Genomic DNA, 19,996 nt, shown 5'->3' with positions numbered 1-19,996 from the left:
ACAGATTGCTGCGTTTCCACAGCTAGTAAACACCTGGCCCCTGGCAAGAAGTCTGCATAAACACACATCCCCCAAACCCAAAATTTTGAGTGAAAGCCTTGGAATTTATTTGATATTTTGTGTGGACATGGATTATCAATTGTCCAAGTGTTAATTAGAGTTTGTAGTAGTATATTGATATTAATGGTACACACATTAGTAGTAGTGGAAAAGACTCCCCTCTTGAAACCAGTTCAAATTGATGAAAAGTGACTCAGCAAAATAAACCGGCTTCATCATGTTGAACAATATAGTAGTCTAATGTTTGGCTAAAACAACAGACGTTTAAAGGTAATATGCACCTCAAAAGTGAGACTTACACTGATTGGTCAATGCATACTCACTGGTTATCAGATCAGTGCATGTACACTAATTGGTCAGTGCATGTTCACTGATTGGTCAGTGCAAGTAGACTGATTGGTCAGTGCAAGTAGACTGATTGGTCAGTGCATGTACACTGATTGGTCAGCGTACACGCACTGATTATCAGATTAGTGCATGTACACTGATTGGTCAGTGCATGTGCACCAATTGGTCTGAGTGCATGTTCACTGATTGGTCAGTACATGTATGTACACTGATTGGTCAGCGCAAACTCACTGATTATCAGATCAGTGCATGTACACTGATTGGTCAGCGCATGTACACTGATTGGTCAGTGCATGCACAATGATTGGTCAGTGCAAGTAGACTGATTGGTCAGTGTATGTACACTGATTGGTCAGCGCACAGGCACTGATTATCAGATTAGTGCATGTACACTGTTAGGTCATTGTATGTACACTGATAGGTCAGTGCAATCCACTGGTCAGTCATTTCATGTACACTGATTGGTCATTGCATGTACACTGATTGGTCAGCGCACACGCACTGATTATCAGATTAGTGCATGTACACTGTTAGGTCAGTGCATGTACACTGATTGGTCAGTGCATCCACTGGTCAGTCAGTTCATGTACACTGATTGGTCAGCGCATGTACACAGATTGGTCAGTGCACATTCACTGATTGGTCGGGACATGTACCGGTTACACTGTTTGGTCAACACATGTAAGATGCTTATTCAGTGCATGTACACTGTTTTGACAGTGCACTATCACTGAATGGTCAATACATATTTACTGATTGGTCAGTACATGTTCACTAACCACAGAATGCACAGTAAGTGACGCTACCCACAATTCTCCATGATCCGTACATACGGAGATAACTCACTGAACTGGAGCAAATTTCTTCTGTACACAGAACAACTGGGTCCATATTTCAAAATTCTGGCAACATAATTCTGATAATCATAATTTTCTAATTTATCACTGGAATAATGAGAAGATCAACACCTTTTCCGCTGAGGAGATAACAATTTTGTAATTTTGTTGACATAGATTTTTGACAGCCATACACAATATTTTCAAGGAAACTAAGGGAATACATTTAGGTTGCATCTGTGTTGGCAAAAGAAAGGCTATTGATTTTTTTGAATGTTCATGACAAAGGAAATTTGCATGTCTTACAGGTGGTATGATGAGACATCTTAGTTGCTGATAACTTTACCTTGACAAGTGTACAATTTTTAGCACCTTCATACATCGATTTTTTATTCAATTTACTCTTGAATTTTAAAGATAGCCAATAATTTTGGAACATAGTTTGACAAATAATGCTTAAATGAAATTCAAAGTTTCAAATTGTTCAGATACTGATAAAATTGAAGAAGCCTTTAGCAAATATTGTCCGAGTGTACAAATCAAGGGGAATTGTTGGTAGCCTCATTAACTGTGGAATGGTTAGTGTATATTCCCTGATTTTGTTCACTGATTGGTGAATTTGTTTCTCACAGAAAGGGTTTAGTTCATACTACCATATATCCTTGGATTGCCCATGTACAGTAATTGAACAGTGCAAGTTCACAGATTAGTCACTTCATGTTCACTAATCAGAGAATGGTCAGTGTATATTCCCTGATTTTGTTCACTGGTTGGTGAATTTGTTTCTCACAGAAAGGGTTTTTAGTTCATACTACCGTATATCCTTGGATGCTCATGTACAGTAATTGATCAGTGCAAGTACACTAATTGATCAGTGCATGTACTCTAATTGATCAGTGCAAGTTCACAGATTAGTCACTTCATGTTCACTGATCAAGGAATTGTCAGGGTACATTCCCTGACAAGGGGCATTGAGCTCACTTCCATTTACCCAATGTCAGGAGGGGAAATGATCTCCTGTCAAGTTGAAACATGGACCCTTGTTGCTTGGAAATATTTTTACTACATGCCTCTCCTACATATTTTCCATACAATCTTTGTGATTCATTCACAAATACGTGATATCCATGATAGGCATATATTAAACATAATACAGTTTTACAAAAGGACATCTGTACCCTGGTATGATATATTGTATCGCTGATTTTGATGTACCAGGCTACCAGGTGTAGTACATGGGTGCATTGAAACAGTTGCCATCCATTACATACTTCACCTTTGTATTTGATGGACTGTGCATCAAAATGTGTTCAGTTACACTTGACCCTATCATTGGATCCTCTGATCAAAGTTCAATAATTTAGTTTCAAGGGGGGCGGGCTCTTTGTCAGACATTGAACTTTTGACATATTGACCCTTAAAGGGACATATTTGTGGTCTTAGGTGGAGTTGAAATTGAAAAGATAATATTTTTTTGCAATGAGTTAGCATGATACATCAAAATATGATATGACCATTAACATGATTGGAACTAATTCGGGAGAATTGAATCTTTATATTTTTTAAATATCTCAAACGTTTTTGGATGTCTTACACCTGAATGCTGCAATATTACAAATTACTCATGAAAACAAGTGCATTGCTTAAAGAGAAAAGCATATGAGCTTTACATTTGTAGATTAAACTGACATTAATTCAGTATCCAATTATATATATAAAGAATTATATATATATTTTTTTTTTTTCCCGCGTCCCGGATGCAAACTTCTTGCATGGGACGCAAGTTGCTTTTGATGCATGCGTCCCAGGGACTCCTATTGTACAAATTTGCATCCAACCGGCTGGCTTTGCAGTGATCGATCTGAGTGTCTCTTCTTTGATCCTATTGTTACTTTGCGGTCGGCCTGCATGTACGCCTTTAACTCCCCCTTCTTCAAAATTTGGCATTGTAAAGAAAAAATGTGAAAACAACATTGTACCTATGAAAACATTTGTTGCCTGCCAACTTCCTGACAAGTAGAGAGAAGGAGGTACTGCGTGTGTGAACAAACGGTCGACTTGCTTTGATAACGTTGATGAGTTGTGATAATTTTATGTTAATATATGCAAAGCATCTAAGGTAGCGCGATCAAACATGGAATCTCATGAACAAAAGGAACTCGTGCCTCACACTTTTAAAACTGTTGACGATGAAAATCTTTAACACTTTGTTCCTTTTCAACGTTTGATTCACTCGGATATCGCCTTATTCTGAAAGTAACAATTCTATTGCTAAGGGTTTGCTAGCAGAAACCACAAGTTACAGTTTTGTATTACTGCATTACTCATGGATGTGTTGCCAGTGGTTTCCAATCTCAGTAAGTTATTTCAGAGACAGCAGGTAGACTTGTCAGTTTTTTTGCCAAAGGTTCAGATAGCTACTTCACTGCCTCAGGATGTGTCAGCTAATTCATCTATGATGAAACATCTCACCCAGTTCAAGCAAGATTGTCATGATTTCAAGTACAAGGGAAAAGAGCTGAGATCGACAAGTAGAAATTTTGATAGTGATTATTTGTGCAGTACTTATATTGAGGAGCTGGTTTGTAATTTATTTGACAGATTTCCACACAATGATATGGATATTTTGCAGTGTTTTGACACAGTGTTCAACTCCCAGTCTGTACTGGTACCTTCAGAAACCTCCCAGCTATTGTTCCTATGCTAGTGCAGAGTTTGAGTAACTTGTAACTCATTTCAGTGGTAGAATAGATAGAGAAAGGGCAACAGATAGTTCACTGAGTTTAATATCTGTGGCATTGCCATAGGGCCCTTTCTTTCCAGCAATTTTGTAGATTGTTAATGTGTCAGTACAAGGAAGATGATACAGATGTTTGTACTCTAGCTGCAATTGCTGTTGTAATACCAGTATCCAGTGTTCCCTGTGAGAGAGCTTTCTTTTGCCAGAATAGGATTAAGTCTGCATTAAGAAAGCGTCTACCATCAGCTCACTTGTCTAGACTTATGAAGATTTCACTTGAAGGTTAGATCAATTCAACATTTCAACTTTGTACAAGCTGTTACAAACTTTAATGATAAGAAAGCTAGGAGGAAGGCTTTTACATGAAGTGTATTGAAATGATCTTGTGAAATAGAAATATGTGGAAAAGAGTTCCTCAGTTATATCTTGAATTAATAAATGTGATTTCAAATGTATGGTGTATTTTTGCATTGCAATATTTGGCTGAGTTTTGTTTGTGAGCTTTTGCATTGCATAAAATGTGGGACCCCACATTTTCACCAGGGTTGGGTCCCAGGGACCCATCAATACCCAACTCTCTCTCTCTCTCTCTCTCTCTCTCTCTCTCTCTCTCTCTCTATATATATATATATATATATATATATATATATATATATATATGTATACACACACACATACACACACACACTGCACACTGTGGGACAATAAACACAGGGAAATTTAACAGAGGGAAAAGCTGACACAAATCTGACACAATCAGACTGTTTGTAAAAATACATCTCACAATAATTAAGTTCCAAAATTGATAGTTTGACAGAGATCAGTGCAAAACAGCAAATTTACATGAAATAATTCTGAACTATGATTTCTTCTTCACTGCACATGTTCATTTTCATTCTGCAAATCTAACACACTGAATGTTTGCGTAGTAATCAAGCAATCGCATGACCCAGTTAATATGTAGTGCATTCCAAGAAAACAATTTTTTTTTTGAACTTGCTTTAACAATGGACTTTAAAAGCTGGAGGGATGTTATTCAAAACAGAGGATTTACATGAACTTAAATCCAAGTCAGTGTATTATCTTGGTCACAACACATTTCAAACAATGTCTGTGTTACATTGTACTTTACCTAGTGAAATACAGATTATTTGTCTGTGCCTGCATATGCTGTCACCAGCAAGGTTATTTTTGAAATTCAATTTACGTCTGCAGTGCGGGATCAACCATAATTGCTAACTACACATGTAAAGAATAGCTTATGATTCAAGATCATTAAGAGGGGAACAAGAAAACTATTTCATTGACAGGAAAAAATGAATGCTGAAAAACAAAATTATCATATATGCAATTATCGCCCTTTAAGGTAGTATGTGTCTCGAAAGTGAAAGACTTGAACTTTTGTTCAAACTTTCCTGAATGAAAATTTCAACCATTCTCTTACCAAATAAAAAATAAAAATCTTGGGTCACCGTGCAAGTTTGGAATTAGCAAATAAATAATCCAACATTTTATGATATTTGAAATTCAAAATGGCGGGCATTCCTGTGTTAACACTCTGGGAGAAATTACATTTGGATTTTTCGAAAAACTAACTTAGACGCTGAATGTTTTTCTTTCTACAAGAACTTTTAAATGAGCCCCCACAAGTGGTAGATCAGAAAAGAATCTTCAAAGTTTGAGCGTGACTATGTGTCCCCGGAGCATCTTCTACCTTAAATTCAGAACGACAATTAAAATTGGGCTGAGCAGTGTTACACAGAAAATGGACAAAATACAGTCTTAATAGTGATAGAGTATGCTTAACAAATCATTTTAACTACTATAAACTATAGTCTATAGAAGCTATTGGGATGGGTATCCATCCCTCATCCGTCACAAGACTGTATGTCTGTATGTCTGTATGTCTGTATGTCTGTATGTATGTATGTATGTATGTATGTATGTATGTATGTATGTATGTATGTATGTATGTATGTATGTATGCATCCATGTATGTATGTATGTATGTATGTATGTATGTATGTATGTATGTATGTATGTATGTATGTATGTATGTATGTATGTATGTATGTATGTATGTATGTCTGTCTGTCTGTATGTATGTATGTATGTATGTATGTATGTATGTATGTATGTATGTATGTATGTATGTATGTATGTATGTATGTATGTATGTATGTATGTATGTATACCGTTTGTGAGGATGTCCGTCCACTAAAATATTTTGAGAAACACAGCACTTACGGACTTTATACTTGTTGTGTAAATGCAAAATATGATTATGACAAACTATTTGTCTTTTTTTGATATTGTTGAAAATATGCAAATTAGCTCAAAAAAGCTGTTTTGGTAAAAGATGTTCTTTTTCTTCATAACTGCTGCTCAGACAGTTGATATTTGGTCAACAAGTTGCTAGAGATGACCTAACTCAGATTTGTCAAATATGATGAAATAGGCAGCTATTTTCATTTTTGGTCAAAAAATCTTTAAAGATTTTCTTCACAACTGCTAGTCAGATAGCTTTGATATTTGGAAATTAGATCCATGGCAATAACCTATCTCAGATTTGTTTAAATTGTGTAGAAATATGGAAATTTGTATTTTTAGCTCATGTGTGAACACATGAGCTAATGTCGCAGCGATGTCTGTCTGTCTATCTGTCTGTCTGTCTGTCTGTCTGTCTGTCTGTCTGTCTGTGTGCTCAATATCTCAAAAACTGCTCATCATGATCAGAATCAAATCTGGTACATAGATTTAGTTTGCAAATGGCAAGAACGGTTAATTTTTGGTGGTGTGGTATGCTTACTTTTGCTTATTTGCATAATTAATGATTTTAGAAAAACATAAATTGAGAACGACTGTACTCAATTTGATGAGCTTTGCTACAAATGTTGATCACATCAAGAAAGTTATTAAGGGTGACATGAAAGGTAGTTGTTAATTTGCATATTTAATGAACTTTCCTAATTAGGGATATTTATCTGAATTTACACTTTTTAAAAATTCACGAAACTTGGTATGTATATTGAAGATACTATGATTTAACATTTTTGAAAGTCATTAAGAATTTTTACTTCAGCCAATTCCTAATTGGCATATTTAATGAATTTTCTTAATTAGCGACATACCGGTATATCTGAATCGACTCAACCAAGGTTGATGGAACTTGCAACATATATTAAAGATTAGGGCTCAAAATTACTATTTTCGCTGGTAGTCCAATTAGGCAACCATTTTCTGAAGTTGGTAGCCCAGTAACAAGGTCTGGTAGCCCATGCATGAATGAAGAGTTTTTTTTGTAAATGATATTTTATTTATATCTAGACTATGAAAGATTTATTTTGCATGATTCTATCCAGGAAGTGAATTTTCTAGTCATTTGACATCAATACCTGCAGATCATAGCCTTAGGAGAACGGTATAGCATGTATAGTGGACAACGGTGACGCCTCCAAGTTTGACGACCTATTCACACATACGCAGAGCTTATATGCAAATTTTGATGTTCGCCATGACAACTTTTCACTCAGCACGTGTAAACATAACATGGCTAAAACAGATTGGCTATGAATTTCATTATGACAACTTAGTATAGTCATGTTCCTAATACTTTCGTGGCAATTTTGGCTATATTTCACCACCATAGTACACTATCATGGGATGGTTTGTGTTAATTGTGATTGATACATTGTGATTAAATAACTATGAAAATGAATTTTCATCGGCCATCATTTCCAGAGCCTGTCATCCAAGTACATCAGTTAAGATAATGATATTTCATTGACAGTTTGTCGCAACAGTTTCCACTGCACTGTCGCTTTTTAATTTGCATAACAAAGTCATAGTCTGGCCTTTCTGTGTCAAACTGGGTTGACTGTATGATCTTCGGTCATCTCACAGCGATGAACATCATGTCACCCACAAGTAATTTCATGTCCCAGGCTTTGGTAGTCCGTGTGGGCTACCATTTCATGAGTTTTGGTAGCCCCAGGGAAAAGTTGGTAGTCTGTGGACACGGGACTACCGCTAATTTCGAGCCCTGAAGATATTATGATACAACATTGTTGAAAGTCATTAAGCATTTTTACTTCATCCAACTCTTTATTTGCATATTTAATGAACTTTTGAAATTAGGGATACAACTTTGAATTGACATTACCAAAGTTGATGAAACTTGCTATGTACATTAAAGATACTATGATATAACATTATTGAAAGGCATTAAGCATGTTTACTTTTAATAAATTCCTTATGAGCATATTTAATTAACTTTCCTAAGTAGAGATATATATCTGAATTGACTTGACTTAAGTTGATAAAACTTGCTATGTACATTGAAGATACTATAATACAAAATTCTTGAAAGTCATTAAGCATTTTTACTTCAGCCTAATTTGCATATTTACTGAACTTTCCTAATAAGGGATATTTATCTGAATTGACTAGACCAAAGTGGTTAATATTGTTAATTATGTTGATCATAACACTTTCAATGAAGTTGAAAACATGTGGCAAAGTTTCAAATTTATACATAACTGCAATATATAATGAAACACGTGAGCATTTTCAGTGCATATCTGATTAGGCATTTTTGTAATTTTGGTTAAAATTTTGTTTCACAAAAAAACACTTGTCTTATAGCTTTGATATTTGGTATACAGCTTCATAGGGATGATCAGAGTATGATATATATTCAATGTATGATGAAATCTACAATTTTGTATTTGAGGGCAATTTTTGCCATCATTGGTTAAAAATTTGTGTATCAAAAACTATTTATCTGATAGCTTTGATATTTGGTATACAGATTCCTACGGATTATTCTAAAGCCCAAATAGCTGCTAATGTATAATAAACTGATCTAAAATATCCTCAGTTTTCCATGCGTTTTCTTGAATAAGACCCACTAAAGAGTGAAAAAGTGGCAAGTAAATTCAAACGTTTTAACATCACTTTAGATTTCCCGAGATTTTCAAAACCTAATCGTCTGACAGAGAAAGTAACGACTACAACAACAAAATGTTGGCAATCGTGTGTTGTGCATTCAAGTAAATTGCATCATGCTTGCTTCTTTTATGATAACGATGTGTATGTGCTGGAAATACTGCATCTTTTGTACTTTTCTGTAGGGTGCCATATTATGAGTGTAGAACCGGTTTATTATTTAATCTGTTGAAACACGTAGGCATGGTCCAAATCAGCAGTGATAATTCTATACATGTCCTTCAGTTAGCACATTTACATGAACCAACTGTGGTTTGAAAATAAAATCATGAAAATAATGCATAAAATTTGCAGCTAATGGGGCTTTAATATGATATATAAAGATCGTGATGAAATCTGCAATTTTGAATTTTTTGGCCAATTTTTGCCATTTTTGGTAAACAATTTGTTTCTCAGAAACTACTTGTCTGATTCCTTGATATTTGGTATACAGGTTTCTAGGGCTTATCTTAGTGTGATATATTGAAATTGTGATGAAAACTTCATATTTATATTTTGGGTCAATTTTTGCCATTTTTGGTCAAAAACTTTGTTTCTGGAAAGTTACCCATCTGATAGCTTTGATACTTGGTTTATAGGTTTCTAGGGTTTATATTGATATGATATATTGAAATTTTGATGAAATCTTCAGTTTTGTATTTTTGCAGCTAATATTGCCATTTTTGGTCAGGCCATCCTGAAATGAGCTATCAAAGATATCAACCTTCTTAATCAATATGTGTCACAAATAGTTATTAGTCCCCACGGACACCATCCGGGGGGACTTATAGGTTTGGTCATGTCCGTGCGTGTGTGCGTCCGTGCGTCCGTGCGTGCGTCCGTGCGTGCGTCCGTTCACGCAGATATCTCAGAGATGCCTGGAGCGATTTCATTCAAACTTGGTACAAGGATTACTTCATATGTCATATAGATGCACGTTGATTTGTTTTGTGATACGATCCAATATGGCTGCCAGGCGGCCATTTTATTACGATTTTTTTTCATGTACAGAGCCATAACTCAGACATGTTTCAACTGATTTTATTCAAAGTTGGTACAAGGACATTGACCAATGTCATAGATATGCACTTCAATTTTTTTGTGATACGATCCAATATGGCCGCCGTGCAGCCATTTTGTTACGATTTTTTCATGTACAGAGCCATAACTCAGACATATCTCAATCGATTTTATTCAAAGTTGGTACAAGGACATTGACCTATGTTATACATATGCACGTCAATTTGTTTTGTGATACGATCCAATATGGCTGCCAGGCGGCCATTTTATTACGATTTTTTCATGTACAGAGCCATAACTCAGGCATGTTTCAACTGATTTTATTCAAAGTTGGTACAAGGACATTGACCAATGTCATAGATATGCACTTCAATTTGTTGGGTGATACGATCCAATATGGCCGCCGTGCGGCCATTTTGTTACGATTTTTTCATGTACAGAGCCATAACTCAGGCATATCTCAACCGATTTTATTCAAAGTTGATACAAGGACATTGACCTATGTTATACATATGCACGTCAATTTGTTTTGTGATACGATCCAATATGGCTGCCAGGCGGCCATTTTGTTCCGATTTTTTCATGTACAGAGCCATAACTCAGGCATATCTCAACCGATTTTATTCAAACTTGGTACAAGGACATTGACCTATGTCATACACATGCACATTGATTTGTTTTGTGATATGATCCAATATGGCCACCGTGTGGCCATTTTATTACGTTTTTTCATGTCCAAAACCATAACTCAGACATGTATCAAGCGAATTTATTCAAAGTTGGTACAAGGAGATTGACCAATGTCATACATATGCACATTAATTTGTTTTGTGATACGATCCAATATGGCTGCTGTGCGGCCATTTTGTTATGATTTTTTCATGTACAAAGCCATAACTCAGGCATATCACAACCGATTTTAATCAAAGTTGGTACAAGGACATTGACCTATGTCATACATATGCACATTGATTTGTTTTGTGATACGATCCAATATGGCCACCATGTGGCCATTTTATTACGATTTTTTCATGTCCTGAACTACAACTCAGACATTTATCAAGCGAGTTTATTCAAAAGTAATTTTATCACAGACCTAATGAAGAGGACTCTATCCTCTCTGAGGACCTGTAATCAAAGTACCCATTAACAAGTGGGGACTGTGTCATCAACGATGACTTGTTCTTTACATAACACGGTGGAGCTCTATTGGCTGTAAGCTCGTTTGTTTCTGCTATATCACTGGTCAGACAGCTTTGATATTCGGTAAATAGTTCCCGGAGGATGACTTATAGGAATAGCTCAGTGGGGCTTCTCAAGAGATGTAATTGGATGGCTTGCAACAGTCTAAAAACCCACTTAGGTTTTTGAGTACTGCTATTCTCTCATTGATATAAGTGATGAACATCCACTTATGTACTACAGTGATTGACATCTGGTTATACATATAGAAAGTATGGAATACATTCACAGCTCATTCAAAATACTGTAACTTTAAAATTGACACATTGAAATTCAATATTACAACTGATATGTTAACAATTTAAAAAAAACAGAATAACTTTTTAAATCTGTCTATCTATCTATCTACATACATACATACATACATATATATATAATAATATATATATATATATATATATATATATATATATATATATATATATATATATATATATATATATATATATATATATATATATATATATATATATGTCACGGGTTTTTGCCTTCATCTCAGGGGAGTCACCCTGTTTTCGAAAGTTAGAATAGGGGTCAACCACTTTTGATATCCGCAAAAAACTTATCCACTGCTTCCACCCCTTGTTGAAGCAATTGATCTGTCCCTTAAATAAGATGAAATTGTGAATACTGCTCATTTTCTGTGAAATATTTGTAAATTACATTAATATGGTGGTATGAAAAATTGGGTCAATAACTCACCTTGATGAACTCGTTCTAAATCACTCTGTAATGTACCAATGACTACATTTCTTGCTTCACTCTTTTCCTTCAGAGGTGTAGTCTGGTTAGTCACGTGTTCCCTCTGCGTCAGCAATTTCTGGCCGGCTTCATGTAGGACAGCTTTTTGCTGTTTTGAGTGTATTTTCTGATGTAGGAAGGAGCTTGTCTCATTCATAATTCCACTTATTGAAGTACGTTCAGCATTTAAAGTCGATTCGACTTTGTCCCTTTTACTGAAGGATTCCCGCAGTTTTCCTCTACGGACATGGACGTCCAGTCGTACTTTGTCGCGTTTCGTTGCAAAAGTCATTCTATGGAGATGTAATTCCGGAATTTTGAGGTCATCTCCACTCAGTAATCCGGATTTGTTTTGACCGTCGCGTATTTGTACTTGCGAAAATGAAAGATTTAGACAGTCCACAGTATGGTTTCGGTCAACATTCCTAGGTTGTCCAGATTTGAGTTCAGTCATTGCGGCAACACTGCGTCGACGGAGTGGGCTTGTCTTGAACCTATTAGGAATGTGTAGAGCACACGGTAAAATGTGACGCCAGAATATGTATCAGAGTCAGAAAAGGATCAAATCAAACGCGACCAAAACATAATTACACAAAATAAACATAGCCCAATACTGACCCTGCTAAAATGTCTTGGCCGATCTTAACCGGCCAATACTTAGACGTGCACTGTAACAGGAATGTGATATTCGGGCTGATAATTTACGGAATACAAACTAGCTGTGATGAGTTTTTCTTGATCGCAGTTTGAAGACGTCGACAATACATGTATGCACTAATATTTCTGTGTCAAACTTTGATACTTGCGTTGATTGTGTTGCCAAATGTTTTCATCCACAGACCTTTCGACGTTTGATGCAGCTCGTTTCACTTCAAAAGTAAAATGTTATTAAATTTTCAAAAACACATGTTCAAGATACTTTTCTATGGTACAGTACGATAAAACAGTCAGTAACTTTTTTATTGAAATTTTCATTGAGTGAAAATGCGATGTGAAAATTATGATTTGACAAATTGACAAGACAATGTCGAAATAGTGGATTTTTCGAATTTTTCCACAACGAAGGACAAACTCAAATTTTGGGCTTGCATGGTAATTGGTTTGTAATAAACAGACGCTTGTCGTCATGGCTTCGGGCATTGGCCTGTTCCCCCACCGCCGGTCGCCCGGCATCTAAGAGCTCCATGCATGTTTTAATCCTCCAAGATGGTAAGCATTTCACTATGAACTGTCAAAAAAAGTTGAACTTTCTGATAATTCCACACTAACATTATTTTGGCTTTGATGATTTCCTAATTAATTCAATTATTTAAAATCATATTAATTATTTTTTCTGGGTGAATTGATAGGGTTTATACAGTACAAGAATTACATATAATGTAAGTGAAATTTTGACCAAAAATGACAAAAAAAATTCCTTAAAAATACATTTACATATTTCATCACAATTTGAACAAATCTAAGTTGGGTTATCCCTAGGGACCTGTATACAAAATAACAAAGCTGTCTGACCAGCGGTTATGAAGAAGAAGATTTTTTACCAAAAACACCTTTTTGGGCATTAATTTGCCTATTTATTATTTTTATATTAAAAAATTAAAAGAAATAGTTTCTCAAAATCATATTTTTCATCTACACAACAAATATCAAATCAGTAAGTACTGCGGTTCTCAAGATATTTGAGTGGACGGACGCCTCACATACATACATACATACATACATACATACATACATACATACATACATACATACATACATACATACATACATACATACATACATACATACATACATACATACATACATACATACATACATGCATGCATGCATACATACATACATACATACATACATACATACATACATACATACATACATACATACATACATACATACATACATACATACACACACACACACACACACACACACACACACACACATACATACATACATACATACATACATACATACATACATACATACATACATACATACATACATACATACATACATACATACATACATACATACATACATACAGACAGACAGACAGACAGACATACTGACATACTGACATACTGACGCCGGACGGATACCCATCCCAATAGCTTCTATACACTATAGTAGCTAATAACGCTTTTTTGTAGTTTGGAGATGGCGAAAGTGTTAGCTGTGGAGAGAATACCTCCGTGTTTACTGTTATCACTGTTGATATTTACGTCGAACTTCCCGTGGATCGGGCGATGCATGTGTGTGGGTCAATAAAATAAAAAATTGTCAATGCTTTGATATTTCAGAAATACATGTGTTTGTCCCTCTTTATTATTGTCAACTTTTATTAATCAGAGTTGATAATTGGTAATATTTTCCAATAATGAGCTGATTAAATTACAGTTTCTTACTGTATAATCCACATATCAAAATCAACAAACTGTAAAGATAGTCATTACCTGTCAATAGCGGTATTTCTCTCTTACAGAGTAAATACTCCTGTACTGGAATGTAGATATCAAGGGTTAGGTAGTGAGCTTGAATCTTGCTGAGTAGTGTTGGTGTGATGATTGTAGAATGGATGGTTTTGTCCAGTCGTCCACTGATATACTCACTCCACAGGGCTTCAAGTGCTTCTAATGATCCACAGTTCGTCACGTATCGCAGACAGCCTTCTTCAACTTTCTCCACGTCGACATCTTTGTGTGTGTCGCTCAGAACTTTCCCTGTCCCTTCGGTTACGGGTCTGCTGCCCTCGACTTCGTGAAATCTTTCTGTAACATCTGCCATAGATGAACCTTCAACTGCACTGCCATACGAGGGTTCAATTTGAACCGTAAGGGAACCTAAAGGCAATATGAAGTTCCCTTAACAAATCGAATCCATTTAATTCTAGGATGACGTGCAATCATCTTCATAAAATCATTAACGATAATGGTGAGTAAATTACCACTGAACAGCGTTCTGTTCTGTTATACATTTTAAAAGATAGCATTTTGTGAAAAAATAGTAATACCATGTCTCATAATCACTCTTGCCAATAGATCATTACAGTCATGTATGTGTAAGTCGATGCACTTTGATATAATATTTTATCACTTAATACGTGAAAAATTTAACGGACAATGAAAGACGGGTACTTTTTGTTAGAGTAACACATTTTATCGCTATGGCTGTGCCCATATTCCTACTGCTATCTAGAAGTTAAAAGTTAACGTGTATGTTTTACTTAATAACACGTGTTGTGATGTTGCGTTACATATACAAGCTTTCTGTCTTCTCTGTCTGATTATTTTATGCATGAAAATGTCAATACTGTGGACTATAGTCACTTTGTTTTCATATGCACTTACCGGGCTTTCTTCTTTGTCCAGACGAACTTTGATCAGCTACAATAGCTTGCATCGAAGTGGATGGAATAGTGTCTGTCCCTGTGGTGTCGGCATCTACATATTTTTGAAATCGAAAGCCAGACGAAGAAGACTTATCACAAAAATATAGAATGAAATTTATCACAGAAATATTGTACTTGAAATTACGCCGCGTCATTTTGTTCATTCGCCACCTCGACCATTGTTTAATTGTTACGTCTTGAATGGGATATGTATTACGAGTGCGTAGACAATATACTTCTTCAACAAGCTTGAAGACGTGCAACGTTTTGTTGATGAATTGATTACTCACAATTATATCTCAGTGTGCACCTATTTAGACAGGAGAGGTTCCTACCTTTTCTCGAAAGATGACTGGTTTGTTCTTCTGGCAGCTGAACACAATTGAACAACTCTTGAATACAATTGAACAACTCTGAGTTCGTTTTCTGTAATTCTTTCATTACCTCATCCTTCATGATTTCTCTAACCCGGGAGGCATAATTCAGATGCATTGCATAGTTTTTAATGACATCGACTATTTTTTCCTTCAACTCGTCTGATTTGCCGCTCATGTCAACAACCATGTTGTGACGAAAACTAGAAAAATATTTCTCAATGAAATAGTCGCTTTCTGACGCTAAGGGAACAATGATTGGTTTACCCCTGGCTATTGTTGTCAGGGTAACATTTAACGAATCTATCGAAAGCGGTGGTAGTATGATTAGGTGTGAAAAATCGATTTCGCGTGGAAAATTTTGCTTGGTAAAGCCGTCGCTAAGAATCCTGAGTTTAGCATGGGGTTTTAAACGCTCACTGACGGTTTTGTCATCATATTTTTTCATACACATAATTTTCCACTTCGGTGGTTCTTCCTTGCCAAATTTATCATAGCTTTCTGCCACTAAATTCATGGAATATGGAAGTATATCATAATGTGTTATATCTGATGCACAGCAGTTTTCGATGGGAGTCAAAATTTGGAAATTGCGTGTACGTGGTATCTTCTTAGAGGTATGAACTTCGAAATGACTGATATCTGGCAGTGGTAACAGCAGTATATGCATGTTCAATGCTGTGCTGAATCTGTCGTCGAAATATTCAAATGTTTTTCGACCAATTGACAATACTAAATCAGCGTTTTGGTTTTGATCATCCAACCATTGGTAATTCGAGTCAGTGAATTCTTTATCGTATATAAACATGTTGTTTGGTACATCTTCTGGACACCACACATTGACATGGCAATATTTAGCACCAGATAGGCCTAGCACAGTTTCTTTAATATCGATAGCGATCGACGCCGAAACAAGTCCGAACCCGAAAACAAACTTTACCTGTTCAATTTTGTTCAAATGTGGGAAGAAAGTGTCATGGGCTACAAGCCAGAGATAATTCGGTCGTAATTGTTCATATTTAAGTTTTCTCTTAGGAAAAATTAATTTCACTCCGAGACGTTCAGCTTCAAGGATTGTTTTTGAGTCGGCTTCTAAAATTGTACAGTAAATTACTATCCCCCATGTTTTTAGCAGTCCGATAATTAGATACAACGCAGCTGCAATGCCACCATGGATCGGAAAACCCCATCTGTCTATTACAAGAAGAGCTGCCGGTGGGATTAGGTCTGTAGCCATTCTCTGCGAAGAAATTAGAAATTAATTAAATAAAGGCGTCAGGATACAATGTTTCCAACAAAAGTTTGCGTGTAATAGACAATTATAAGTAGTCAGTTTGATTATGTTTTATTGTGTCGGAACTAAAATCAAAAAATTATGGAATGGGGTACCGTATAATGATATAGGCTGGAGATATATTTCCTGGTTTACATATAGTTTGATATGAATAATTTAATATTTAACTATAGTATCATGTATGTCTTTTGCTTGTTTTACCTCAGCCACATCATACACCAGTGTTACCTATCATTCTTCCTGTGTTTTTTCTCACTTTTTGCTGTTGATCAGTGACAAAGACCATCATCATAAAAAATTACTTGCAAAAATGTCTTTGAAACTATTCGTGCATTTAATCATTTAAAAATGAACGTTTACATTGTCAGTGATAAGAAGACGGCAAATATTATCATACGTAAACTTCAATTATTTTAGTTGTCAACATTTACCTACAACTGTGCACTTAGTTATAAGTACTGAAAAATGTTTGAAGTCAGGGTTATGCATACATGATCACGTGAGGGAAGAAGCTGGATCTGACGACGAGTGTTGATGTCACTCGAACTTATTTATTGAATACGGAACCATGACTACGCCTAACGGCGCAGTCAACGATACATGAATCTGTCTGAGTCCCAGTTCCTAGTTTGGTCAAAGTTCTAGTTTCGGTCAAAGTTCTAGTTTCTGAGTGAATGTCCTGTCTCGGTCACTCAACAAGAGAGTGACCGTGGTTGTCGGTCCTTTTTTGTCTCTGAGTTAGTGTGTCTATTTATACAGTATCTTGGCTATGTCGGATGCCGACGCCATAAAGAATATAATAAGACAATACTTTGATTTACCGACATTAGAAAAGATTACAAAAGTAGAAATTATCACATGCCCGTGCGTGGCTTGCTACAATTCTTTTGTTTCAAACCCACGCCATGAATACATTACAATGATAACAACGGCTCAATATTACGATTGGTTGAAACACAATAGAACATGGGGGTAGTACGCAGAATACCTCCATGAGAAAAATAAGTTACTGGGTAATTCTTGTAAATGTGTAAATGGGCGAGGGCATGTTGTCGATACTGTGCTGGTATTTCGTGGCGCCAGCATTGTTAGAGTCCAAACAAAGAAACGTCAGCTTGATCACTTGCGTTCCAGAACGCTAATGTATTGTGAGCGTGAAATATTACTATTCTTTGCGCCAATTTGGAAGATTATGACACATACATGATTTATAGAGCAAACTTGAACAACACAAATTGCTTTTACAGCCTTGTATCAGTGTGCCAGGTACGTCGATACGTCATTCTGATCGAATGACAGCGCAAGTCGTGATATTAGCAGTGCTACATCGGGCCCCTCAAGTATAAGATAGAAGGTAAGTGCAAAGACAAAGAGTGTTTACGTATCATCCAAAATAATAGCAACATCGATGACATATAATACAAGGAGATAATTAAAAAGCAGTGTGGTAGTGTAGAAATTATTTCCCTTTTGAGCTGCATTAACACATTTAGATTGCACTTCTCCATATCGATATCCTTCACTCTTTATCGTCTATACTTTAAATTTCCACCGCTTTATCCAAATACGCAACAATGCTTGGTCCCAGTCGCTGAAGGCCTCTGTCGCTCAACTTTTGATTCTGCTTTCTCCTTATTGGGTAGTAAAACTGCACAGAAAATCAAATTTACAGACCGGCGCAGAAACAAAACGATATAATGTAAAAGCAATAACCCCTTCGCAAACGGGTAAACACTCAATTTTGATACAATCCGCTCCATACAGCACTCGCTTTGCGACTCTTCCTACATGCGTCACACTGTACCAAAATATTGTGAACATCTGCCTGCAAAGGATGTTATTGCCCAATTATAACACAGCTACGCTACATCATCACTTAAAGGCTGCTGAGTTAGCACATTGTTATATTATGTAAGTCGCTTACTTCATTACATAACACAAGATATTCAGCTATTACCGATATTGAATTGTAGGAGTCGGATATCAAAAACTAACCTGTGATTAGTATACGAAAAAATGGTAAAGAGTGTACGAGGATATCAACATAGACATATACATTAGAAAAGAAGCTCTGCGCTACTATGTATGACAAAGCAAATATCGCCTGACGCCTGTTTCGCGTCAAATTGAATGGTCGTCACGATTTTCTTGTTCATTCTTATTTGTCACCAATACAGTGTGTAACCGGAGGCGTTTATCATTTACCATGTGAAAACTACATGCAGACCGGCGGGCAAGTCCGGGAAAGCTTCAACAGTCAATTCGCGAGGGCTGCTGTTCATAGGCCGCTTGGAAGAAGACAATTAACAGAAGTGACGTACACTGTACGTTCATTGCTTACTTCTGATGACAAATTCTTATATATACAAAAAACAAACAAATCCAACTGAAATGAATTTTAAGTGTCAGTTTTGTAATGCCATAGCCATTCACGGTGCAGTCAGTGAGTCTTATTAATGGTACGAAATTCCACACCAGATTAAAGGTACTTGTTATGCTGAGAAGGTGTGCTTCTTCGCCAACAGCTTAGGTTATGTAAATTATATGTCAATAAATTGTTTCTCACAAGAAAACGTCCATCAAACTCACCTGCACTTTCTGCTGTACATCGTGGCCTTTTTTATTGCTGTCATCATCACTATCTCCACCATCACCATTATTATGCTTTCTCTTTCTGCTTTCTCTTTCACCAGTATAGCCACTTCCACTTGCTACAATTTCCATCATAGTATCACAGGGAAAAGCAGGGCTAAACGGTACGTCAAATTAAAAAAAAACACGTCTGAGAAAAATGTTAAGTCAGTACATTATCAATTGCATTGTTGCACAGCTGGTGTGAAATCAAGATTAGTAATAAACACTGAACAAACTTTACCTGAGAGAACATATCAACTACAGAAATGTAATGCCTTGACAGTATTGACAAAAAAGATTCCTGAAACTTCAATCCGTTACCTGTACGGAAAA

General features: G+C 36.1%; 1 protein-coding gene across 1 annotated transcript in view; it reads right to left on the bottom strand.

Moving 5' to 3' along the window:
• The window catches only part of LOC139129691 (uncharacterized), a 157,554-nt gene extending 142,728 nt beyond the window's left edge, over nt 1–14,826 (bottom strand). Inside the window, exon 1 of the mRNA XM_070695366.1 lies at nt 14,427–14,826. Within this exon, the coding sequence (XP_070551467.1) occupies nt 14,427–14,757 (331 nt within the window). The 5' untranslated portion in view covers nt 14,758–14,826. The remainder of the gene's footprint in view (nt 1–14,426) is intronic.
• Nucleotides 14,827–19,996: the final 5,170 nt, after the last annotated feature.

The sequence above is a fragment of the Ptychodera flava genome, chromosome 3 (genome assembly GCF_041260155.1).
Source record: "Ptychodera flava strain L36383 chromosome 3, AS_Pfla_20210202, whole genome shotgun sequence".
Classification (NCBI taxonomy): Eukaryota; Metazoa; Hemichordata; class Enteropneusta; family Ptychoderidae; genus Ptychodera; species Ptychodera flava.
Note: the sequence above shows the minus strand (reverse complement) of the source record. Positions and strands in the feature narration are given on the sequence as shown.